Genomic DNA, 20,325 nt, shown 5'->3' on the forward strand with positions numbered 1-20,325 from the left:
GAGTTTTTACACTTCTGATTATTAAACAATGCATAATTTATTTCATCTTCATCTGCAACTGGCTTTAGCAAACACAGGCTCATTTAACTGTTTTGCCAGTAGGCATGTGCTTCTGTCTGAACTGTTTCTTGGTGTTTCTTCTCAACAAGAGAATGAATTCCTGCCAAGTTACCTTCTGTAACTTAATCAGATTTAGTCATTTGGAGTCTTCAGATGGCAGTCAAGGACTCACTTGATTGCTAAAATGCATTTTCCTGGAGATCACTTCTCTGCAGGGTGATGATGGCACTTTGCACCATTTTCTTCAGGGCTGCCTGAAGAAGAAAATAGAAAGATCAGCAAAATGCTGGTTTTTCCTGTTGTTTTGGAGTGATGGTGCTTCTGCCAGCTGGTCTTCTGTAGCCGAATTCCTTGCCTGAACATGACTGTGGGAGGGCAGATGTGGCTGTGTTTGAAAGGAAGAAGTGACAACTATGACTATGACTTGTATCACTTGACACTAAATAGAGATAAACAGATTTTTTACAGGAATAACCCAAAAAGCCTCCATCCCTCCAGGACCTTTTTTTGGAGGATCTTGTTCTTCTGAGTAGCCGGAATCTCCTGCTTCTTAGAAGAAAGAGTAAAAGACACTTGAATGTTGTCAGACTTGAAATTAAACCTTTTTCTTATCATATCCCTCCACACTGACTGTGTCTGTACAACACAAGAATGCAGCAGTGCTCCCTTATTTTTAAAGCTTCCCCAGCCCAGTCGGATCAGCAGTTTGAGTTTGTGTTGCATGTTTGGGTTTCTAGATGCAGCCATATGGCTTCAGGGAGTTTTGTGGTGGTGGTTATTCGTGAAGCTCTGTAAGAGACAACATCATCTTTTACTCACAACTGTGATACTGACTGCTTAACACAGCCTACATTTAGAATGGGAAGATCTGACTGGAAGTCAGGGCAAGCCCTAGTAAATGAACAAGTGATGATTGTCAGCTGGAAGGAGGGAATATGATCTCAGCAATACATAAAAGAAATCTGCATATTAAAGCAAAATACACTGTTATCTTAAGACTGGAGTTTTAAGAGATCAGCTTTAATGTATATACATAAAGATATATAAGAAAATATACGCATATATTTCATATTTTACCTTGGTGTTTCAATGTTTATTGATTCATAGTTTTTGTTTAGTGATTGCTGATGGGTGGCTTCAGGCTTGTTGGAAATGCATTTGACTGATGCAACATATGTCCACTGCTCATGGACTTCCCAAATTGAGAAGAGAAGCACCAGAAGCAATGGTGGATGGCAGACTTTTACAGTTTCTGCTTGTCAAAAGAAAGCAAAACCTCATTTTTCTGCCTGAATGTACTGAAAACTACTACACACTCTTATGCCAGTTGCAGATTGCTTTTGTCATAGAAGCCAAACTTACAAAATTGCTTCATCTTCATTTGAAAGTTTGCAGGCGGCTTCTTGCTTACATGGCAGGGAAAAGGGGAAAAAAATAAAATGGTTTAAGAAAAAATGCCATGACAATAGTTAACTTGCTGAAACAACTATTTTTCTCTTGCTTAAATTCACTTTCTCAAGGTGTTCAAATAAATAGCAAGCAGCTACCATTGCTGCACCATAACGTTTGCCACTTCTTCATCAGTGCACAGTGCTGATGTCGCTCTGAATGCCAGAGCATGTACAATTATGGCAGCAGTGTACCATGAGCTGAATTCTGTTCACATACAGATCCATTTCACTTTGATGGGTAGCAAATCAGTGAGTGAAAATAGCAAGTGAGTCTTGTGTCTTGGATATATATTTTTTTAATTAAATACTACATATGATACAATGTCAAAACATTTAGTTTTTGAATATAGAAACACATTTAAATGCTATAGTGAACTGTGTATTTTATATTGACTTGTGCACAAATGTTTTACCATTGATACTGTAATTAATAACTGTTGTGTTTATAGATGAACTTTGCTTTTCTCTTTTTGTACATTTAAACTATGAGGGTTTTGACAAGTTTTTGACAAGTATAGCATTTACATTGTATAATTTGCACAGGTTTTAGACAGAAGGTCCGACCGTGGTACAGCAATTAGCATTGTCTATCTGTAAATCAATTCTGATGTCTTTGCCTTGTCTTTAGGGTTTTCCCATTCAGCATTTACCTTTGGTATAGAGAGCCATATCAGCCAGTCTAATATAAATGGTGCTCTGGTGCCACCAGCTGCTTTGATTTCCATCATCCAGAAAGGTCTGCAGTATGTAGAGGCAGAAGTCAGTATTAATGAGGTAAGGAGGCTTTGCCTGCAGGAGCGTTGTGTCCTTGCTTGCAGTAAGTTTGAATGTTAGTATTTTTTAACTTTCTTGTGTCCTATTTACTTACTTTTACTTCAGATTCCCTGCTTCTGGTGCTCACCATGACTCTTAGTGGTGGAACAGAGTGGAGTGACATAACTGGGTGGGGGTTCTGCCCAGTGCAGCCACACAACACCAGGCATGGTGTTGTGGCTCGTTGCTTAAAGGTCCATTGTCTGCAGAGATTTACCCTACTCTAATGTTGTAGTACATCCAGTGCGATAGGATAATTGAGACCAGTAATCTCTTCATTTTTTGGTTTTGTAGACTGGCACTAGGGAGGTGGGGAGAGCACTGTGCAGCTCTTGTTTGGGCTCTTGTGTCATCACAGTGAAGTAATGTGAGCCCAGAGGCAAGATTTCCAAGGAGAGAGAGGGTTTGGATTTGTGGCAGGAAGGCTGAAGGTTTATGCCAGTTTGCCTTTTGCCTTGGCTGGCTAATTCATCTTGAGCAGGATCTGTTAAATTTGATGTTTAAATGGTTATTCCAGCAGTACAGACAGGTATGTATCTTCCTGCCTGATGCTGCAGACACTCTCCCTCAATTTCCATTCTCATTTTTGCCTGGAAGGTGAGAAACCTTTCTGTGTGTCAGTCAGATTACTGAAGGAAACTTTTTTTCCCCCCATTAATTCTGCTCACTTTCCAGTCTCCCTTATGTCTGCTGTTTGTGTGGTTTTCACAGTCCTAGTGAAGCAAATCCTTTCCCTTAGGAAGCCTCAGAAAAATAAAGCAAGTGGTAGGAATAGAAGAAGAAGACCCTATATTTATTGCAAAGAATCCTTGTATTCACTAAAAATAGATCCTTACAAAGCCCTAGCATATGTATAAGGGTATTTTTAACTGGGTCTTGTCCATTTCAGGATAAAATTCTTCCTTGTTGTTTGAAAGCATGCCAGCACAGTTTAAAAAAAGGAAGAAAACTAGTCAACTCCCCAGATAATATGTTTATGGAAAGTATTAGTCTAATAAGACTATAACTTCACAAGTCAGTGACCCGAGTTGCAATGTTTGCAGCTCTCACTCCAAACAAACCATTAGATTTTGCTGCAGCCACTCATGTTTGAAATCGTATTCATAGATAGCTTACAGAATTTTTTGCTTTAGCAGGCAATTCAGCAAAGTCAAAACAAGTAACTTTTGATTCCACAGACTCTCCCAGAGGCCTGTGGTGGCTTTTTTTACATATTTATGGTGGCCACTTTAAACTAAAATTCCAGTCCTGACCACAACAATGATGAGCTATCACTTCCAGCACCATATGTAAACTGCTTTATTATATTAAATAAAAATATTTTCTTTAGTTTTGCTTGGAATCTTTGCCCATAATGTTAATTTGTACTTGGTGTTATCTTTTTTCTTTCTTTTCTCCCTGTGCTGTAATTTAGGATGGTACCTTGTTTGATGGTAGGCCGATAGAGTCTCTCTCACTGATAGATGCAGTGATGCCTGATGTGGTACAGACAAGACAACAGGCCTACAGAGACAAACTTGCACAACAGCAGGCAGCAGCTGCTGCAGCTGCAGCCGCCACCAACCAACAGGGATCAGCGAAAAATGGAGAAAATACTGCAAATGGAGAGGAAAATGGAGCACACACTATAGCAAGTAAGTTGAGACAGAAATTGCTTTAAGCTGGGTTAGCGCTTCCTAGTTGTTTATCATTGTATGAGCTTGTAGACAATGAGGTAAAAATGTGGAGTTTGGAGTAATCCTTCATCTTGCTGAGAATTCCTTCATCATGGGTCATCCTTGAACAGATCGTGTCTCACCTTTGGCTGTCCCCATTTTTGATATCTGGGGTTGCAGGAGTCAAAGTTCTGAATTCATTCATTCACAATATTCCCTTGACTGGTCTCAGTTCCAGTACTGCTTCTTTTCCATCACTAAATGTTTTTCACAGGGCCCTTGCATAAAAAGGAGGAAAAAAATTTACTCCTGTACAAGGAATGAGGAAAGGAGTCTGCCAGTCCATGGCTGGTTAAAACTGAGTATTGCTGGTGAAGCTCTTCAAACTTCTTCCAAAAAGTTCTGTAAAACACACGGATCCAAGAGCTGTACCTGGCTGTTCTAGTGATATTGAGGTCAGGGTTGCTGGGACAAGCCTTGTGTCCCTTGTCTCTTTTATCAATTTCATTATTTTTTGTTCAAAATTGCTTGGTGCAGCTGCTCTCAGGTTTGCTTTCTTCATTATTTCCATTTTAGTTGTGATTGGTGAAATAAATGGGTTCTGTTTGTCAGCACTGGTCAAAAGAACATATCTTACAATAAGGCTTAGTATGGAAAAGTTTGGGTCAGGCATTAAACTGTGATTTTGAAAATACTCTTCTGGAAGCCTGAATTGCATGTTTAAGTGTGGGATTTACAGTTCTTTCTGTAAAAACACCTGAAAAAATGCCATTTTTGAGAAAATATTAATATTGAGCCACGTACAAGTTTTACAGCCTGATTTTACTAGATTTTTTTCGTTAGTATATATGATAAAAAGCTAGAAATATGTTCTTTGGCTGAAACCAATGAGGTCTCTACTTTGATGCTTTAATTTAAAAATCTCACAGGAATGTTTACTTGATAACTGTGAGCTGGATAGAGGTAGACCTTGGATCTCAGCCCTGTTAAATGTGATCTACCAGCAACCCCTGCTGGCTGTACAGCACTTCAGACTGGCACAGATCCTCTGACTGAAGCAATGCTTTATGTTGGTGCTCTTTCTGAAAAAATACTAATGTTTTAATAGCCTCCTCTATTTTCTCACATTCACAAACAGTGGCAGAAACCCTTAATGCTAAATTAAGCAATAGCTGTGAAATGATTTCTTTAACTGCAGTGAATAAATATGGAGCAGGTGAACTGTGCAGCATTCCTTACATTCTGCATTTGCACTCATCATGAATTTATTTTTAATAATAGAAAATGATTGATGGTAGATGCCAAGAAAACTGTTTTGTCAGTTGAATTACCCCTAGTATGTTCTACAGAACAATATGGTTTCAATCTCACTTCCACGCAGAAAGTTATACTGCCATAATTCCACGGTAATTGCTGATGAAGTTTGAGAAGCTTGGTTATGTTAACTCTATCACCAAATGTAATTATATTCATTAAAGGCATTTTGTAAATGGAGTGTCGGAGATACAGATTTAAAACCTGTTAGACTGCAATTGGTGAAAAGAGAGATTTTTGAAAATGAATGTGTTATAAATGTATTCCTGCAACACAAGCTAGACTAGTAACATATTGTACTCTGCAGTATTGGGCCTGAAAAGCAAGAGTACTTGTAACAGCATTTATTTTTTAACATAGCAAAAAATTCACTTTTGGCTCTAATTCTAAAGCTCCAAATTTAAGTCCATTTGGATGGTGAAGGTTTACAGGGGCGAAGAGTTTTCTCACGTTTTCAAAACTCCCCATCTGTTTATAGTGCTTCATTAATTGGAACTTAAAAAATAAAAGAGCATGACAGCTCTGTCAAATTTTTGAATCACATACATTGTGAGTTCTTGCACTCATGGCAGAAGAATCTGAACTATACAGGAGTCACAATATCCCAAAATACTAAAATCCACCTCTGTGTACTGTTGTTTCCCATAATGCAGATAATCACACGGATATGATGGAAGTAGATGGAGATGTGGAAATCCCTCCCAACAAGGCAGTGGTGCTGCGTGGCCACGAATCCGAAGTGTTCATCTGTGCCTGGAATCCCGTTAGTGACCTTCTGGCCTCAGGGTATGTGCACTGCCTGGCGTGAGTGTGTGGAGGGTCTGTGCTGGGGCACGCTGCTGCTGCGTGGGAGGCAGCAGGCTCAGGGAACACCTACCCCAAGCATCAAATGGCACGGTGCTGTGTAGAAAATAGTGCTTTAAAATTATTATTATCTTTATTATAATTATTAAATATTGATATTATAATATTATTATAGTGATGATGATGATGATGATTATTATTATTATTCTTTTAAATTGAGATTTTTATTATTATTATTGATGATGATGCAAGGGAAGAAGGCTCAGGGAATACCTGCCCCAAACATCAAGCGGCCACAGTGTTTGTTCATTACAGAATAGTGCTTTAAATGGATTTTTATTATTATTGCTTATTAATATATAATTAACATATAACCAATTAATATAACAAAGTTATAATATATAAGTATATAAATATAATTATTATAATATATAATCAATATATATTGTAATATATGTCATATAGCATATATATTATGCAGCACATATCATATATCATTATATTCTATATTACATACTATATATACATATGTGTATATATGTGTGTGTAATATAAAATGTATAATATACATAATATATATTATATATTATATAAATATTTTTATAATGTACATATAAATGTAATATATGTTAAAAGTATGTGTAATACATAAAATGTAAATATATATGTGTATATGTAATATATATAAAAATAGATATGGTGCTTTATATGACTGTATATATAAAAGTATAATATATATTATCTATTATTTTACATACCACATATTATAATGTCGCATAGTGTGTATTATTGGTATGTGGCATATTGCATGCTATATAACACTACAGACTGTCTCTATAACGACACATGTCAGTACACACATGAGCCATGGCTGGCCCACGGGTGACCAGCAGGTTTGTGTCCCCACGGGTGTGGTGCAGGTCTGGCGACTCGACCGCGCGGATCTGGAACCTGAGCGAGAACAGCACGAGTGGCTCCACGCAGCTGGTGCTGCGGCACTGCATCCGCGAGGGCGGGCAGGACGTGCCCAGCAACAAGGACGTCACCTCGCTGGACTGGAACGTAAGTGCTGCTGGCAGCTCCCAGTGCTCCCAGGAAACCTGCTGACAGCACCTCATGGGCAGCTCCTGGGTGACAGCAGCGGTGGCAGCGCCTGGAATATTTCTGTTTTGGTAACCGTTGTAACTTCTTCTGTTATACTTCTTTCTAATAACTTGCAATCAGTAAAATATCCTAAATCCTATGCAGATCTATTCTACCTCAAATTTGCTTAGTGCTCTTTGAGTTAAGCAGTAAAAATAAATAAATAAATAACCTTTTTGCTGGCAGAGTGAAGGTACACTTCTAGCAACTGGGTCTTACGATGGCTTTGCAAGGATATGGACTAAAGATGGTAAGCAAAATGCTTTTTAATTTACAATATATTTCCCTATATTGTGGCTCACGGCATAGTTTTTTTATTTTTTAATGTATTCATATCAATATAAATTTTCAGGTAATCTTGCCAGCACCTTAGGGCAACATAAAGGTCCTATATTTGCGTTAAAATGGAACAAGAAAGGAAACTTCATTTTAAGTGCAGGAGTGGACAAGGTGAGATAATCTTTGGTAAAATTAAAATTCTTTCCTTCACCGTTATAATCTAACTGTAAGCAAAATAGCAAAACTATGCAAAGTAAGTAACTGACACTAAAGGCATGGGATGTAAATGTGTGCTTACAAAGATCTTGTTATGCTTAACTATGTTTTGTTGGGTTTTATAGTAGTTTGTTGAGATATTTTAATTTCCTAGATTTCAGCATCTGTTGATCTCTTCCCATTAGGTTAGTCTGAGTTGGAAACTAATTGAAACCAGAAACATTAAACCTTTGTAAAACCAAACCATCTAAATTCAGTGAAGCACTTCATGCAAAGCCTTAGGAAAAAGAAATGTACTAGAGGGGCAGGTCGAGGCTGAGTTGGATATCAGTCAAACCTGAGAATGAGTATTAGGATTAGAGCTGGAACATAGGGGAAGTTGATATATGTGACTGGGGTGGTGCCAGTTGTGTAATGCCACGGAGCTCATTGTTTACTGTGTTTTATTTCACGTCTAAACAAATTCAGGTTTACAAGGTCTTCCAGTTCAGAGCTGCTGTTAGTATGAGAGGTTCTATGTATGGATGGTAGGAAGGGCACAGAGTGATGGGGAAATGCACCTAAAGTGATTTCAGAGAATCAAATAGACTATAGCAAGAGTTAGGAGAGCTGATTTTTTCCTCTGTAACTGATTCAAGGTGCAGAAGTCAGCAAAGGTTCTCTCTTAGAGTGGCAAACTGCAACCTCAGTACAACCACTTAAAACTGGCAGTGTCACTGTAAAGTAGTAAATTTTCTCCTTTATTTGTTTTTCCCCTGCATGCATTTACTTGGTTTGCTTTATTAGCCAGCTTTATAAATGCTTGTGCTGGCACAAAGGAAGGAAAATTTAATGTCTCAAAGCATGGAAAGGATGTGTTTACTCTTTTGGCATCTGTGATGGTTATGCCAGTTTTTAAATATTTGTGGAGGTACAGCTTTCATTTGCAGGAAAATAATTAAGGAAGAAACAGAAACCTTATTTCAGTCAATAAAACTACTTAGACAAACTGAGATTATGCTTTGAAAAATATTCCACTTTAGCAGAGAGAATGACCAACCTTAGGCTCCTTTTCCATAATTTTGTGTGGTCAGTTCGTGCTTCCATTGAATTTGGTGTTAAAATTTTAATTGATCATTGAGGTAGGGCAGGGATATTGGCATATAACATAGTGATAAGGTACTGAATTTGTCATGTAAGATTTCTTTAACCAGAAGGCTATGAAAGTATTGGCAGAGAACACAGAAGGAAATTACACCCTTAAATTTTTCAGTATGTGACTAATTGTTAATAACATCTCCTTAGGAGCAAGTGAGGAGTTGATACTATAATTTGAATATACAAGTATTTGAATTTAAAATAGGTGTGTGGAATGGATTACAAGAATATAAATAGGGCTAAGGGGATAAAGCTGTTTAAAAGCCCACAAATTCCTTTTTCTCTCTAGACCCCAAAATGTTGTGGCTAAAGATCTTTCTGCTGCAATCTTAAATTTTCTACTGTTTTCTGTACATCTGCTACTATTTCTTTTAGTACTGGATCAAACTCTAGAAATGTATAATCAAGAGCAGGTTTGGGTGATGGTGAGCAGGGCAGGTATTCTCATACTTGTGAGTGGTGGTAGTTGTGGGGAAATCAGCAATTTGTACAAGTTTGTTTATTATTTATTTATCTGTTTAACACAGACCACAATTATTTGGGATGCCCACACTGGCGAAGCCAAGCAGCAGTTTCCTTTTCATTCTGGTAAGTCTTGATTTCATCATTCAGATTTTTCATCTGAAAGGACAAAAATATGTTAATTTAAAAAATAAATTTAAAAGTCTGATGTTTGTGGTACTTATTTGCATAATTTAAAAATCTTACAGCTAGTCTTTGGTTACTTATTCCCATATTGGAATATTGAGAATGTAAACAAAGGTAGATTTGTTCTGACTTTATAACTTGTAGTTTTACTGCAGTTCCAACAAAGCCATAAGAGATAAATAATCCAAGTATTCTTGACTTTCTGTAGTATGGTGGCAGACAAATGATGTGGGCAGGCCACAAGGGATTAGTGTTTATCATCTAAGGACTGCATTTCATCCTCCTGCTGCAGAGATCCCACCCTGTGTCCCGTTGTTCCGCTGTCCCTGGATTGTTTGGCCACAAACCAGCTGAAAGCTGTTCACTGGCCAGCTGGGGTGGGAGTGCAGGAGGTCAGACAAATTGTTCTGTGGGCTGCATGCTGAGCAATCCTGCCAGAATTAGGTGGAGAACAGAATGGACAGGATGGCAGACGTGCCATTGAAGGGCCTTTCAGAAACGTGTCTCGTTCACAGTCCTTCCTCTCGTGCCACATTTCCAGTGCTGTGACAGCAGTCAGAAGCATCAACTCAGCATTTACTCCAGGCAGTTCTCTCTGTGCTGTCTGCCATAAATAGCTGGCTTGATGTTGCCCATGATTAAGCTTCAAGTTACCACACCTTAAATGCTGGAATTAAGAAAGGAAATAAATCCTCACCCATCCCTGAGCACGAGCAGGAGCTGCTGTTGGAGATGAGCTCATGCATGATGATGTGTGAAGTTGTGGGAACCTGTTCCTTGTGCTGACTCCTGAGATTTGTTTAAAGATGACTTAACTACAGCTTGATGTCCTGCTGCACTGTCTTCTGTATAACTTTGATTTCAAATATGTTCCATATTATGATGACTTATATTAAATTTGTTCCATTTTGTGTAAGACTTGTTTTAGCTGCATTTCTTAGTGTTCATAGTGTTTATCTTCAGAACTGCTGTAAAATTAATGATTGCTTCCTAATGTTCCAAGGTGGTGCATGCTAAATTTGTACATCAGATTCCTGCAGAGTGTGTACCGTAGCTGTAAATATCTTTCTTTTTCTTTTAGCACCAGCATTAGATGTTGATTGGCAGAGTAACAACACATTTGCCTCTTGCAGTACAGACATGTGTATTCACGTTTGTAAACTAGGACAAGATAGGCCCATCAAAACCTTCCAGGGTCACACAGTAAGTACTGCAAAAAGGGGGTTGCTCCCTGATATTTTTATTAGTGAGAGACTGGGGGCTCAGTAAACTTACCAATACCCAGCACTTGTGTAATTGGCTACAGGCAGTAGATGCACACACAGGTAGTTGTGGTTAAGGTCTTATAATAATCACAATCTCTGTGATTATCAGAACAATTCTCACCCCCATGTGCAGCTTGTTTTACCAGTGCCAGGGTGCAAGAGTGAGCTTTGGAAGAAGCATGGCAACTTCAAACCTTTACCAAGTGGTGTACAGGAATGTATGGGAAACGTGATAAATGGATAGCAAAAAGCTCTTAGTTGTTATTGAATAAATATTAAGTGTTAAAATCCTGACAATTACACAAATGCTTGTAACTGCTGTCCAGCTTTATCTTTTTAAGCAAGCTATCATTTTATAATGGAAGACTCCAACTTGCTCTCCTTGTTCACTTTTAGAATGAAGTAAACGCAATCAAATGGGATCCAACTGGCAATCTGCTGGCATCCTGCTCTGATGACATGACTCTAAAGGTAATGGGAGTTCTGGGGCTGGCCCTTGTCTTTGTAGACTCTGGAATGCACTCCATTAGCCTGGACATGGTGGCAGTATCACGGTACTTGCTGTGTCCAGTATTTGTTCTTTTTTAATATAACAATGTTAGGCAATCGTAGAAATCTCTATTAATCAGGGCCAAGCTTTGGTCTAGAGAGCTTGTTACAGGCTGCCAGCCTGAGACTTGGAGCATGATTTATTAGGTGCTTTTAGCTGTTCACAGAATCAGGTCATTAATCATTAAGCTGTCATGCTTGATGGTTGCTTTTGGTTAAAAGAAAAAAGTTGGAATGCATGTCAGGTAGCACATACAAGAATGGGTGACTTGCTCCTTTCCTGGTTTTCTTCTGCTTTCCCCTTCTTTCTAGTTAAGATCTTTGGCATGTTGTTTCTTCAGAGGCCATGTGCACTCCTGGGCTTTTCCAGTTCATCAGGAATCATTCTGCAGTTTTCTATCACACCTACACTCGTCCTCCAAGTGATTCACAGCTGTGTGCTTTCTTGTACAACAGGGGCAAACTTGTGAGTGCAGAGGACACCGCTGCTTACACATGTGACTGCAGGGCGCTCTAGAGATCCTTACAAACCTGCCACCAGCAGAAGTGAGGTTGTTAATGCCTGACAGGCCTGTGCTGCTTCCATGGTACAGATGCTTTGCATTCACTGGGACCTTCAGCACTGTGCTTGGTAGAGTTTCAGGATACATTTTTTACATTCACAGCACTGTCCTACTAGTAACCCTTGGGACAGTTAATTCCATCCAGCTCACTGTTATTTAATCAGGGAATGGCTGAATGAGTAGCCACATATCCCTCCTGCTGGCACACGGTCAGGCTCTGGCAAGGGAAATCACCTTATCTAAATACAAACACTTAAGCATTAAGCCTCCAGTCTAAAGCTGGATGTCTAGACATCTCCAGTCAGCACTGTCTAGCACTGCTGAAGAGCAAGTTATCCTTTCCTAAGTTAAGTGTCTTAAGTCCAGTGTGATGAGGAAACCCCTGAGAGCATCAGTTGTTCTCCGCTGGCAGTGGATGGAGTCAAAATAGCCAGCTTAAGCCAGGTATTTAATAGTTAAACAGCTGAAACTCCAGGGTGATGAATTCCAGTCTGGAGCTTGAGCTGCTGTTGCTGCTGCCTCTCCATGAGGAGAGGTGACAATTGGGAATGTGTCAGCACTTGTGGGATTCAGGCAATTAACTTCTTGGTGGTTATTTTGAATGGAGCCCAGGCTGGAAAGAATGTTACTGTTTTGTTCAGGATTATCTCAAAAGCCAAGTGTGGGAGGATAAGTCTACACATCACTAATTACTTGTGGATCACTTACTTTTCAATGGCAGAAGGAATAAATACCAGGTTTGGAAGCACATGGAAGGTGCCTAGTGATTTATTTACTTGGTCAGTTTCTATCTACAACGTAATGTTCCCTAGGGCAGCTGATATGGACTCTTTCATCTGTGCTAGTTTTGGGAAGAGAGGCTAGATTAAACTGAATTAAACTGAAACTATTAAACTGAAAACAATTTCAGTTCTATCTGCACATTGAAAATCAATTTCCTCTTCAGCAAAGCAGCATTTCTGAAAAGCACCATTTATTTACACATGCACCTCAATTGCATCTTAAACACGAATGGGCTTCAACATGCTCCTGGTAGCTTTTTCCAACAAAAAGTGAACTAGAAGCATTACTGAGACAGATATTATTAAAAATATTACTCTGGTGGTTATCTGCCATATCAAATGTCACATGTAGGAAAAGGTATAAAAGCCTTTCCAAATCCCTTCTGTAGAAGACTTGTAAACTCTTAATAGAATAAAGTTATTTTGTTTGTTGAGCATGATCATACAGGAGTTGGAGTCCTCTAATGAACTCTGTGAAGTACTGAACACTGAAATCTGGCAAATACTAATAAGTCAGGAAAATGCCATAGTGGTATTTGTGTCTCTGGATTTGTATGAAAACAGAAGATTTCTCTACTATCCCTTTATTTCACTCAGTCTGTGTAGCAAGAAGTCCATTTAAAAATAGGACCGTGATATTTTATCAACTCAGACATGAACATTTACATATTGCTCTTCTCATTTCAGCATCTGCTCTCATCCCTGCACTATTCAAGGGGCTTACAGTTCACTCAGGCAGTTTGGTTTCTACAGGCAGCACCTTTATTATTAATTAACCTCACTGGGGACGTAGAACACAAAGAATGAAAGGTCTTGGAATAAAATTTGGCATAATTAGTCTAGAAACCTAGCACTCATAGCAAATGTTTGGAGTAGCCTAAAAGACAAACCAGCCTGCAAATGATACAGAAGAAACATGTAAAACATATTTTAGTATAATATTGTGCTAAATTATTTGTGTTTTCCTCTCTTTTTATCATAGATCTGGAGTATGAAACAAGACAGTTGTGTCCATGATTTACAAGCACACAACAAAGAAATTTATACTATCAAATGGAGTCCTACAGGACCAGGAACAAATAATCCAAATGCCAATCTTATGTTAGCAAGGTACTATTTATTCCTCGTTTTAAATGCTTGTTAAACATTATTTTTACCTCATTTTCTATAAATGTAAGTTCACAGAATGTTTTGAGGCACCTAAGATACTTTATCATATTCTGTTAATATTACTACACAAATATGTTGTGTTGAGATATAATTAATCTGTTTTTTTTTTTCCCTTGACAGTGCATCCTTTGATTCTACTGTTAGGTTATGGGATGTAGACAGAGGAATTTGTATTCATACTCTGACAAAACATCAAGAACCTGTGTACAGTGTAGCTTTCAGTCCTGATGGCAGGTACCTGGCCAGTGGCTCCTTTGACAAATGTGTACACATCTGGAATACACAGGTATTGCTCTTGTCAGTGTTGAGGAGGTTGTGGTTTGGTTTCTCTTTGTTTTAAGATAATTTCTTTTAATGGTAGTACATTTAATTTCTCACTTTGAATGCTTTCTGTGGTGAAGTAATATTTGTCTTTACATTGTCTTAGCAAAAAACCAAAAAGATGAAAAAAAAAACAAACCAAAAAGATGCAACAAAAAACTCGCCAACAAAACCCCACCCCTTGAAAAAAGTTTTCTAAGAACATATTTAATCCAAAAATAGTCTTCATTAACTCTGAATTTTAAATTCCTGATAAAACAGGGGCTTTTGTGATAAATGATGACTGGGTGTAGACATAGTGATCTGATTGGCTGTTTCATTGAATTTCACTGACGAACAAGAGAATGCAAAGTGAGGGAAGATAATGATGACTTAAGTATTTCTATGAAACTTTCTCAAAAAGGATACTATTACTTGTTTTGTTTTTCTGACAGAAAAAAAGGGCTTGTTATGTTTAAAAGTCTAAAGACCTTGTTGTCAGGTATGATGCAATCTCTGGCTACTGGGCATGGGGTATTAATTTCTGAAAGGCTCATTTTAGTAACTGGAAGTAGTTGTGACCATGCCCAGTTTTGCCCATCCAACACAGGAGCTCAGGATGCAATGGTTGTTCCACATTCTTGAACAAGGTGCTGAGCCTGTCCACAGTCTCTTCTGGACCACTTTCTTCTGAGAATTTTAGCTTTTCAAAGCAGTGGGGAAATGTTACATGTACAAATTGTGCTTGTTGACTCTGATTTTGTTGTATTAATTTCTTTCTTTGTCCCTTTTTTAGACAGGTGCCCTAGTTCACAGTTATCGGGGAACAGGAGGGATTTTTGAGGTTTGCTGGAATGCAGCAGGAGACAAAGTTGGAGCAAGTGCTTCAGATGGTTCAGTAAGTCTTGCTTGACTTGGTTGGTGTTCTAATAACAAACATCTTCTGGAAATCATTTAACAAACAATAGAGGCAAAATGTCCTTCCCTAGCTGAAGGTTGAATACAGCCAGCTCACCTGTAGATTTTCAACTGTAACCCTGCTGTGGTAGTTTAAGGAGAATACCTTTATTCCAGTCCAAAAACCTCAGAAGGTGAAGATACCTCCAGTCTATATTTTCTGTTCTTTCTGGTGCCTACTGTGTCAGTGTGTTCAGTGTGGCTGGTTTAGAAACAAATTTGGTTTTCTTTCTCTGCCCTGTTAGAGGGAAAATGCTCAGTGTAGGTGATATTATTATAATGCATGACAGGAATGAAATGCCTTCTGCATTGCATACAACAGCAAAACAAAGTGCAGATTTCTAAATGCTTGTAATTAAAAAGTTCCTAAAAATGTCAGCAGCTATATATAAATATCAGTCTGCTTACTTTGCCTAGGAAAAGCAGGGAAAAAAATCATGTTTAACTAATCATGAGTGCTCCCACTGTCATTTCACTGCAGGGTGTTGGAGCATCAGCTCCTGGCTGCTCTGACACTGCCCTGCAGAGAACTGCAGTGGGATGGGAATGTGCAGGGTCTCCATAAGGAGCACAGTCCTGGGCTTTTGCTTGCCTCTGTCTTGCAAAGAAAGAAGAGGAAAACCTAAGGAAAAGCAAAATTAAATAAAATAAGGCTGATGAGGGAATTGTGTTTTGAAGTGCTGCAGCTTCCTTTAACAAACATCAGCAAAAAGCCATCCTGGCAGCTTAGTAGTGCAGAGTCTCAGGTGGCATCGTAGTACAGGTGCCAAAGCAATTCCCTCCTGAATGCTCCTTGCTGGTAAGTAAGGTTGTTTTGTTAGAATTCAAATCACAAAATAGGAAGTACTGGATTTTAAGAAGCCTAAATTTTAAAGAATTAATTTTGATTGGTCTTTATATTATCTTAGTCTTTTAAGTATAGGGAATATCATAAAAGGACAAAAGCTCAAGGCATATCCTGAGTAGAAGTTGATTGTCACTCTCCTCAGATGATCCTTTTTTATACATGCTGTGTAACCTTTCCAGTCCTCCAATTAATTTGGCCCAAGAGGCTGATTGTACTTGGAATACATTTGTTTTCACTTAGATTCTGGTATTTTGAAAAATGTTTGGCTTAGTTTGTTCTCCATTGTAGAGAGTTAGTTCTCTATTGTAGAAGGTAGCAAAAGCCCTTCTCCTCCACTCTGTTTTAAATGTGCTTGCAGCTGGTGTGTGGTTACATTTTACTAATAGATTTCTATATCTGACAGACCCAGAAGCACTACCTAGTGGAGATTTTGGGAAAACTGAAACTGGAATTTGTACATTGTTAATTGGATTTCTGATCTATTTTAGTACTTGTCCATGTACTTTAATTTCATTTTATATTTTTACAAACTCCATTAGAGTAAGTTCTCAGCCTTCACAGTATTTAATAACAGGCAAACAGCTTACATAAGATGTTGCTGCTGCTCTGATAGTAATTCTGGAGGCAGCAGTGCCCTTAGTTCATAAAGGGCTCACCTGGTCATTATTTAATCATTGTAATAGATATAAGGCTAAGCTTACACAGGCAGGCTTTGCTCTGGTATTCCCCCAGAGCTGCAGAAGCACGTGGTGCTGTGCAGCTGCTGTACGTGTGTCTCTCTCTTTGCAGGTTTGTGTACTAGACCTCCGGAAATAGCGCTCTTAGTTGGAAGCCATGGACCGACTATGAATGTGTACATAGCCAAAATGACTGTCCCTGACCCATGTACTGCTATAGTCCCAATCGAACCATGGCCAGTCCACTACAGCCAAATGTAAAAGAAATATATACATATGCTGTATATAAAAAAAAAAAAAGGAGGAAAAAAAAAAAGAGGAGAAAGAAAGAAAAAAAAAAAAATTACACCCTGAAGAGGATGACAGAGTTTTGTCACAGCTTGTGAATCCTGTTCACCAAGTGCTGGAATCTGCTGTGCCCCAAAATAACATTTAAAGGTTTTTGGATATGAAAAACAGAAGAGAGCGAGAGAGAGAAATATACCATATACAAGAGCAGACCCATATACATACCAAAATCAGAAGATACTAATGGCAGCCTTCATTACCCCTTCCCCATTAAATCCATTCTCACGTGGATTTATGGGGTATTTTTGTTTTCCTTCTCAGTAGTTGAGCAGTTTGTGTGTACAGAGAAAATGGACTTACAGAAATCTGCAGCAGTAGTTTTTTTTCTTCGCTTTTAAACATTGGGTTTTCTGTTTTGTTTTGGTTAAGTTTACGGATGCATGAAGTAAGGGAGTGATTTAGTTTCTTGTTTATATTTTTTCACCTTGGGAAAAAAAAAAAAAAAAAGGCGTTTCTTTGAAACATGTTTTGATGCATTCTTTGAAGAGGTAGTTTGAACCTGATAATGTTTGGTACATTTTGTGGCTCCCAGAGCACAATTTTGTGAACAGAGGGAGGGTGGAAAAGGGATTAGGGAGAGAGAAGAATTAAAAAAAAAGAAAATCCTTCTTTGTGGCGTGATATTCCACATCCTCATCTACAAAGCAGGATGGAAATGGGTATAATGCTACATTTGATTTTCTGGTGACATGGCTGAAATGCAGTAATTTCTTATTTGGGACATAATTCTGCCAAACTTAAGAACAGAAGGGCACAAAAACACAGGAAAAAGAAAACAAACAGGGATGCAAAAAAAAAAAAGAGAAAAAGATAAAGAGGAAAAATGCATCTTCTGTTGCTTTAAGACCATAGCTAAAATATGGTTAAATTGTGCACTATTGTGAAAAGGAGCAAAGTATAGCTGGGGGATTTTGTTTAAGAGGTTAAGATCTTTCTGGACAAGGGTTCATGCCACAGCTTCTTTGAGAGTTGCCCATCATTATTTGTAGGAGCTTAGATGTATAAATGTAACCAAACTCCAGTATTAAAAGTATTTCATGTAATTTTTCTTTATTAAAATAAAATCTTTGGCATATATTTGATAACACTGCCATTAAGAGGCAAAATGTTTACTACCTTAGATTTTAAAAAGAAAGATCTTAAACAGAGGACTTGCTTCAAGTTTATTTTAATAGCAGTGATTCAGCTTATTTAAAAGATGAATACTTGCACTAATTCCCCTGCTGCTCCAGTCCTGCAGTTTATTGTATCTCGTGACTACATTTTTTTCCAAATATAGGGTAGATGTAAGCTGCTATTTTTTTAATAATCACTACTATATAGTGTCTTTTACTCTGTTTACAATATCAAGTATTTTTCTTACAATGACAGATGTATATGGCAAACCTTTTTCTGCTCATGTGATTAAAAGTATACTAATAGTGATTTTATTTGTAAATGATAGCATGAGGTTGTGTTTATGCGTATGTGTAGTTGAAAAGGTTGCATCATGTCTTGCATAAGATTCCAAGAGTGTAAATTTATAAAAAGAGAGGTTGTCAAATTTATGTCACAGACATTTTACTTAAGGAATGGTTTATATTACAGAGCTTTGCAAAGTTATTGGTTTTATAACACTATTTCAATCACAATTAATTTTATGACTTATGATTGTTAGTCTCTAACCTATTTTTTTATTCATTTGGGGTTTTTTTCCCCCCCTCCAAGTTAAGTATAAATTCATTTAATTGAGATAATGCAGCTTTGACATTTTAACCGTTGTTCTTTAGGCATCAATTTCTGCTATTTCCATGAAATAAACATGACTTGAAGCAAGTCTGAGTTTGGCTAAGGTAGGGTAGCAATTTGCCAGTGGTTAAGACAAGTCAACAATAATACATGGTTTATATACACCCCAGGATTATATTGCTATCATACACAGCATTTAAAACCAACACCAAGTCATATCCATAAAGACAGTTATCTGTGGTGGTTCTGTGCCAGCTATTTTTAGGGTTTTGGAACATATTGCAAATGTTTAGAGCAATTACCCTGTGAGTTACAATATGTAGGAAACCTAATATATTGAGTGTCTGGCACTTGAAATATTGCTTTTATTGCTGGAGGTCCATGACTGTGGCTGACCTCTGTCATTTAATGAAAAAAAATAAAAATAAAAAAAAAATCTGTGCAATAATTTTAAACTGTGCTCCCAGGAATAGACACAAATGTTTTGAGTATGTTTAAGCTGCATTTTTCGTTTAGCAATGCATTTGTCAATTGCACTGAATTTAAATCTGAAAGTCAGAAGTGATTCTTGATAGTACTTTTGTATTTTAATATGGACAGTTTGTTCATTTTCATAAAAGTTATTGGATGATTCTTTCAGCCAATCTAAACCGAATTGTGGTGGAATTCTGTGACATAGCTGCAAAATCACACAGCCACGTTTTAGGGTATTGCCATTTTCCTCTTTCTCAATCATCAGCTCTTTTGGTTGCAATTCTAGTTTGCTTCAGCATAGCATCACAGACTCAGAACTAGAGAACACCAGAGCTCCAGCGTGTCCAGGTCAGGTGTGGGGCCGGGCCCAGAGCGTCGTCGGCTCCGTCGGCGTCCCCAAGCCGGGGTGTCCCGCTGCCCTGGGGACAGGCCAGCATCCCTGAGCCGAGGTGTCCTGCTGCCGTGGGACAGCCCAGTGTCCCCAGCAGTGTCCCCGAGCCGAGCTCCAGCCGTAGCTGTCCTGCCTCGCATGCCACAGTGCTGCTCCTGCTCCCGGAGCCGCCGCACGCCGCGTTCTGCCACCCCGCCAACCAAAAACCAGACCAAAACACCGCACAGCCGGGACGTTAAGTGCTGGTTTTTATAGCACAAAGGCCTCGTGTTCCAGGGTGGGGTAGAATGTCCACATTGCTCCTTTCAAAGGGGAAGCCAAATGGCAGCAAGGCCCTGACTTTGTGTAGCGTGTCCGTGCAAGCTCAGTCTTACGGATGGAGTCATTCCTGTTTTTATCAGCTCAACACGATAACAGGCAAAAATCCAAACAGGGGATAAAAGGAAGGAGAAAAGCTGGGCTCAGAATTAATGATGGGATAAGAAATGAACTGCTCTTGAGTTCGCTGTCTTTCTGTGCATCCATCTCAGAATCCCGTTTGTCATTTTTGCATGACCAGATCCAGATTTCTGTAGAGTTCGTCTTTTTCTATTTTTACTTCACCTTTTTCTGCATTTTTAAATTGATGTAAAGATTCCCAACCAGTGGACTTTTTAGTGTAGTTAAGACAATATCTAGGTCTTCATAAAAGCTTTTTTAGACTCTTTGTAATGTTGATAAACTGAGTTTATTCTGGGACTACCATTGTGCAGGG

At 38.4% G+C, this 20,325-nt stretch overlaps 1 protein-coding gene across 3 annotated transcripts in view; it reads left to right on the forward strand.

Annotated features, from left to right (window-relative positions):
- The window catches only part of TBL1XR1 (TBL1X/Y related 1), a 103,574-nt gene extending 86,171 nt beyond the window's left edge, over nt 1–17,403 (forward strand). For all 3 annotated transcript variants that reach the window (XM_030280824.4, XM_030280825.4, XM_072933561.1), the window contains 13 exons: nt 2,140–2,285; nt 3,739–3,958; nt 5,947–6,079; nt 7,018–7,159; nt 7,427–7,490; nt 7,593–7,690; nt 9,400–9,460; nt 10,602–10,723; nt 11,182–11,256; nt 13,662–13,789; nt 13,970–14,135; nt 14,946–15,047; nt 16,743–17,403. In XM_030280824.4, coding sequence (XP_030136684.1) covers nt 2,140–2,285; nt 3,739–3,958; nt 5,947–6,079; nt 7,018–7,159; nt 7,427–7,490; nt 7,593–7,690; nt 9,400–9,460; nt 10,602–10,723; nt 11,182–11,256; nt 13,662–13,789; nt 13,970–14,135; nt 14,946–15,047; nt 16,743–16,769 — 1,484 coding nt within the window. In that variant the 3' untranslated portion in view covers nt 16,770–17,403. The remainder of the gene's footprint in view (nt 1–2,139; nt 2,286–3,738; nt 3,959–5,946; nt 6,080–7,017; nt 7,160–7,426; nt 7,491–7,592; nt 7,691–9,399; nt 9,461–10,601; nt 10,724–11,181; nt 11,257–13,661; nt 13,790–13,969; nt 14,136–14,945; nt 15,048–16,742) is intronic.
- Nucleotides 17,404–20,325: the final 2,922 nt, after the last annotated feature.

The sequence above is a fragment of the Taeniopygia guttata genome, chromosome 9 (assembly GCF_048771995.1).
Source record: "Taeniopygia guttata chromosome 9, bTaeGut7.mat, whole genome shotgun sequence".
Taxonomy (NCBI): Eukaryota; Metazoa; Chordata; class Aves; order Passeriformes; family Estrildidae; genus Taeniopygia; species Taeniopygia guttata.